At 38.1% G+C, this 6,000-nt stretch overlaps 1 protein-coding gene across 2 annotated transcripts; it reads left to right on the top strand.

Moving 5' to 3' along the window:
* Nucleotides 1-315: 315 nt before the first annotated feature.
* Nucleotides 316-4,023, top strand: LOC114161889 (tubulin beta-4B chain-like). Of its 2 annotated transcripts, none has more exons than XM_028045520.1 (7): nt 316-492; nt 1,435-1,543; nt 1,929-2,039; nt 2,600-2,844; nt 2,943-3,265; nt 3,372-3,716; nt 3,788-4,023. In XM_028045520.1, exons 1-7 carry the CDS (start codon nt 436-438, stop codon nt 3,930-3,932), a joined length of 1,335 nt encoding a protein of 444 aa, XP_027901321.1. In that variant the 5' UTR covers nt 316-435; the 3' UTR covers nt 3,933-4,023. The 2 variants fall into 2 exon arrangements, with proteins under 2 accessions (XP_027901321.1, XP_027901320.1); XM_028045519.1 differs by lacking the exon at nt 316-492 and adding an exon at nt 1,105-1,259.
* Nucleotides 4,024-6,000: the final 1,977 nt, after the last annotated feature.

Raw genomic sequence — 6,000 nt, 5'->3', positions numbered from 1 at the left:
CTTCCCAAACTTCTTGTGAACGAGCTAGGACGAACTGTTTGCTTCTCAAGCTCAACTCCACACAACATAATTGAGAAACGCTTCACATTTTATGATTGTTCCTATATAAAAAACAAATTCATATATACATTTCCAATGTATGTCTCTAATGCTAACTCCACTAGCATCAAAAGTCACCAACTACGCCATTAAATGTTTTTAGCTACTAAGGTGACTCAATTAACGTTGCTCACGCAAATCAAAATTGAACCGACCAATCAAATACGCTTACGATTCGGTCGTTGTCCAATCGCGTGTTTGGTTTGGAATCATTCATTCACCCATTCTTTTGAGTACTGCAGCAGGCGCAACATTGTTCTTATTTAAAAATACAAAAATAAATAAAAATAATAAAAATATATTGCTAGTTCAGCGATAGAAAAATCTTTGATAAAAATGAGGGAAATTGTTCATCTTCAAGCTGGCCAATGCGGCAACCAGATTGGAGCAAAGGTAAGAAAATATACTTGTAATACATTTTGTATACTCTAAAGTGTCTTTGAGTTTTTAGACATGCGCTATACAAAGAAAATGTTATATAATAATACCGACTGAGAAGTTAGACTTAGTTTGAGCCGAAAAACCCTTAACGTAACCGTTAGCTAAAAAGATATTCGTAGCCGTTGTTTCCGTTACTTTGCTGTTCAACCGGGAAAAAAAACAGCTGAAAGGCTGTCTGGACATACAAAATGAAATAGCATGTCATTAATTCATTTTACATTGTTTATTTATTTTCTATTTATTTTTGCTTTGATTACAGATTTATTTTTTATACCTTTTTTGAAAACTAAGTTATAAGAACTATGGCCCCAATTTCGTTATGCTTGTGTACGTTGACAATAAAATACCTTACTTACTTTAAATAGTAGTGGTTACATTCGATTTTAAACCAATTTTCTTTTAAGTACAGTGATAAAACACCAGCGACGCTGTTTTGGTTACTAACACGTCACAGTCAAAATTGAATCGACCAATCAAATGCCGTTTATGACTTCTTCGTTGTCCAATCGCGTGTGTGGCTTTCCATAATAATCGTTAGGCATAATTTTTTTACCCCATTCTTTGGAGTACTGCAGCAGGCACAACTTTGCTCGTTAAAAAAAACAAAACAAACAACAAAAAAAAACTAAAAAAAAAAAAATTCTCATCGAACTTTCATAGAAATGAGGGAAATTGTTCATCTTCAAGCAGGCCAATGCGGCAACCAGATTGGAGCAAAGGTAAGAAAAATATATGTAAGACTATGGTCTAAATTCGTGGAGACACCGACTGAGAAGTTAGATTTAGTTTAAAGCCAAAAAACTTAAACAGTTAGCCAAAAATACTATTCATAGCCGTTGGTTTCCGTTATATTGCTGCTCAATCCGTTAGTTTAATATTTTTTCCTCTCTCTAGTTCTGGGAGGTAATAAGTGATGAACATGGCATCGATCCAACCGGGGTATACCACGGAGACAGCGACTTACAGCTGGACCGGATCAACGTTTATTACAACGAGGCATCAGGTTTGTTCATACTTTGCTTCACAGATGTTTACTTAGTGGAGGTGAAGTTATTAAATATCTCAAGGAAACATTTTGGTACCGTTACCGTCCACCAGAGGACCGTTACATGGCCTCATTTGACTTTAATTGTTACTAAGCAACCGTTTCAATGATGCACAAAAATCCAAGTTACCAGTTGCTATCATTTTTCTTTCATAACTGCTAAAAACGAATTATGACAACAACTACCCCAAACCGTTTATAATACACATTTTCATGTTGATATGCATTTCATATTGTTTTCCATGAATCATTTTTGATACTTTTTTACACCATTTTTGTTTAGTCAAGCATGCGAAGGTGTCACTGCGTCTTTGCATAATTTTCCTCTCTCTCTCTCTACTAGGTGGAAAATATGTCCCTCGTGCGGTGATGGTTGACTTGGAGCCAGGCACAATGGACTCTGTGAGGTCTGGTCCTTTTGGGCAGGTGTTTAGACCTGACAATTTTGTTTTTGGTATGTATATTACTGGAAGCATTTTGTTTTGGTTTAAAAAAAATGAAATGGCCCTATAGGCCTGCCAACCAAACCTAGAATGTTCATTTTCTGTTTAATTTCTCAAAACGTTTTTTTTTTCACACAAAGAAACGTGGCTGTTCAGTTGGTAGTTGTCAAGCATTATTGGCAAAAGACTCCACAAAATAAACAGATTTTATTTCAGTGAAGCATGCATTTTTAAAAGAAAAAGAATGTTCCTTTAATGTGTAAGACCGTCTACACCGTTAGATGTGATTAGAGGACAGAGCTAAAGCGGATGGTGCCTCTGTGATGTTGTCTCCCCAAATTGATAGATACATTAACACATCCAGGTGTTTGAAAGAAACCACTTGACTTTGTTGAAGTTTAAGAAATATTGAAAAAGAAAGGCATTTCATTAAATTGTCAATACATTTTATCGCTGATGTCAACTATGATGCCAATTAGTCAATGGCAATGTCATTCTCTAAATGAAGTATTGGACTTTTTAGAAAGCAAGCAGACTTTATTTTTTTAATAAATATTTTGATCTACAACAGGCCAGAGTGGCGCTGGTAATAACTGGGCTAAAGGCCACTACACGGAAGGAGCTGAGCTGGTGGACTCTGTCCTGGATGTGGTGAGAAAAGAGGCAGAGGGCTGCGACTGCATGCAGGGCTTCCAGCTCACCCACTCCCTGGGAGGAGGCACCGGCTCTGGCATGGGCACACTCCTCATCAGCAAGATCCGGGAGGAGTACCCAGACCGCATCATGAATACTTTCAGTGTTGTGCCATCGCCTAAGGTTTATATCCTGCGTTCACTCGTGTTCAGATATGATGCTTTGCCTCATATCTGCTTCCTTGAAATCTTAAAGTAGGTATTCTTCTCCCCCCATGGCAGGTGTCAGACACTGTGGTGGAGCCCTATAATGCCACCCTCTCTGTCCATCAGCTGGTTGAGAACACTGATGAGACCTACTGCATTGACAATGAGGCGCTGTATGACATCTGCTTCCGTACATTAAAACTTACCACCCCTACTTACGGTGATCTGAACCACCTGGTCTCGGCCACCATGAGTGGTGTAACCACCTGTCTACGGTACCCTGGTCAGCTGAACGCTGACTTAAGGAAACTGGCTGTCAACATGGTGCCATTTCCCAGACTGCACTTCTTCATGCCAGGCTTTGCCCCCCTGACGAGCCGAGGCAGCCAGCAGTACAGGTAAAGATGCTGCCCCTGAAACCGCTCTTGTATTATAACAATAATGTTTGTAATATTATAATGTTTTTACAAACATAAATCTTACTGAATGTCTGTCTTTTCCAAGGGCCCTGACAGTTCCTGAACTCACCCTACAGATGTTTGATGCCAAGAACATGATGGCAGCTTGTGATCCACGCCATGGCCGTTACCTCACAGTCGCCGCCATCTTCCGAGGCCGGATGTCCATGAAAGAGGTGGATGAGCAGATGCTGAACGTGCAGAACAAGAACAGCAGCTACTTTGTAGAGTGGATTCCAAACAATGTAAAGACAGCCGTCTGCGACATCCCACCGCGTGGACTCAAGATGTCCTCTACGTTCATCGGAAACAGCACAGCCATTCAAGAGCTCTTCAAGCGAATCTCTGAACAGTTCACCGCCATGTTCCGCCGCAAGGCTTTCCTTCACTGGTGAGTAAGAATCAGGGAGGCACAGTGGTGTGCTGGTGCGCTGCGTAGATTCTGACACTGTCATGTCACAGGTACACCGGTGAGGGCATGGACGAGATGGAGTTCACTGAGGCGGAGAGCAACATGAATGACTTGGTGTCAGAATATCAGCAGTACCAGGATGCCACCGCAGAGGAGGAGGGAGAGTTTGAAGAAGAGGGTGAAGAAGATGCCTAAACTACTGTAATGTTTTTCAAAGTGGGGGTTGCAGTACCACAAGCTACCTTACATAATTGGATGGAAGATGAGAAATAAATGGAAAATTTTTGCTCTTGACTAATTTTTTGGACTGGTGCACCTAATGTTTTTTCATAGATGCACCACCACAGTAGTTAGATCTACCCAAATGTTTGACTGCATGGCATTTTTAACATTGCACTTTTAAAGGTTGACTTTTTTTTTAATCATTGTTAAATTAAGGTAATACTGACCTGTAAATGATTAAGAATAATGTCCATTTTCAGAACTTTTTCAGTAATGTCTTATTTGAAGCAGAATTACTGGCAGTGTTTAAATAGCCTCTGAGGTGAAATATAAACATGTCAAGATAAAAAAATCTAAGGGGCATAATCTAAATTAGAAGGTGTTTTAAGGGCTATGGATCTTATGAACATCTTGAACTAGACATTTCATTACATTCAAGTCATTTTTCTCGTGAAATATTTCCAATTTGAACTTAGTGAAGGGAAGTTTTTCTTATGTAGCATTAAACTATGTTATCATGTCAGCCTCTACTAATGATCTACAGTATGTGCTGCCATTAAAGCTGTAGATGCATTGTGGTTTTTCAGTGCAAAATGTATTAGAATCACTTACAAATGCACTTTTGCCAGGGTAGTTTTCCCTGACAGAATGTGGACCTGTTTCATTTCCTTCAAACTGCTTGATAGAATTACTTTCAATGTAGATCTGTGAGAAGTAATAATTTGAGTGTAGCTTTAATTAGTCTTTATATTTTTCAGGATTTTGTATTTAATATTAATTTATGTGGTCTAAAAAGGTCTTATAAAAATAGTTGACAGCTGTTTCCAGTGATTTTTTCTGTTTTGTTATCAGAAGATAAAGCCTTTGGTGACATAACACTATTACAGTCAACAGGACGTTTATAGGACATCTATCTCCAAACAGCTTTTTTCTTCTTGCTAACAACGTATATTTAGTTTAAATCTTCATAAATTGATTTAATGATTTTTCCTTTTTTTATCATAAAATTGAATCCTTTTTTCAATCAATATGAAATATAAGAGGTAAACAAAATAATAAAAAATAATGTATTGAAACGTTATTTGCCGTCTGTCAAGCTACTTCTGGCATAGCAGAGCCAACTAAAATCAGAAGGTATGAAAGAGTATTTATGCTAAACCAAGGTAAACAATTATTGAATAGAGAATAAAAGTAAGAAAAAACATTCTTAAAGTTGATGTTTCTTTGCATATTTTGTAAGCATTGTGTGTGTGTTTGCAAAGGGAATCCCTGCCCACAAACAAATGTTGTTTGGGAACCTCTGGCCTTAGCAGAAACTAGTGGTTTTCCTCCCGGTGGGGCAGCATTGTACAGGTGAAGCCAATTATTGCCTTTCAATGGTTTCTGCTGTATTGAAGTATCAAACCAATAATGTCCAAGGTGTTGTGGTGACGTGCTGAAGGGGTAATGTTAGAAATGGTTGGAGGTTCTTAAAGAGACAGAGGCCAATTTCAAGGTGTCAGACATGGCTATGATGGGAAGTCGAATTTCTTTTACGTTATGTTTGATATAAACAGCATTTTTATATCAACGTAAGATAACATAGTGACTTGATTGTGCTATAAAATGGCACCATCTGTGCAGAAAATATCATACTGCCCTTTTAAATCAGTAATACTGTCTCTTGGAGCATCTTGAATGTTTTGCTTCATAGAAGTGAGCTGTTTTTTCACTAATCAAACCTTTCGTTGCTCATAATTTTTCACTGGGACTGTGAAGGTTAGTGTCTTCAAGATATTGTAACTCCTCCAGTCTGACCAGACTCGCATCTACTGCTCAGATGTTAAGCTATTTCAAAGCTCCTTTACTGAAACTCTGACAAGTCAATCCATCTATTGAGTCTTAACAACTTTCTGATTGTGACTTATTTACCATTTTATTGATTGCAGTGCATTACTAACTTAATACTTTTTCTTGTATGTTCATAGATTTTAATAAAGGTTTTCACCTTGGTGCTATGCTGTGAAAACCTTTTTTGTCACGGGTCCTTAACAGTGATATT

This window comes from Xiphophorus couchianus, chromosome 18, assembly GCF_001444195.1.
Source record: "Xiphophorus couchianus chromosome 18, X_couchianus-1.0, whole genome shotgun sequence".
In the NCBI taxonomy this organism is placed as follows: domain Eukaryota; kingdom Metazoa; phylum Chordata; class Actinopteri; order Cyprinodontiformes; family Poeciliidae; genus Xiphophorus; species Xiphophorus couchianus.
Note: the sequence above shows the minus strand (reverse complement) of the source record. Positions and strands in the feature narration are given on the sequence as shown.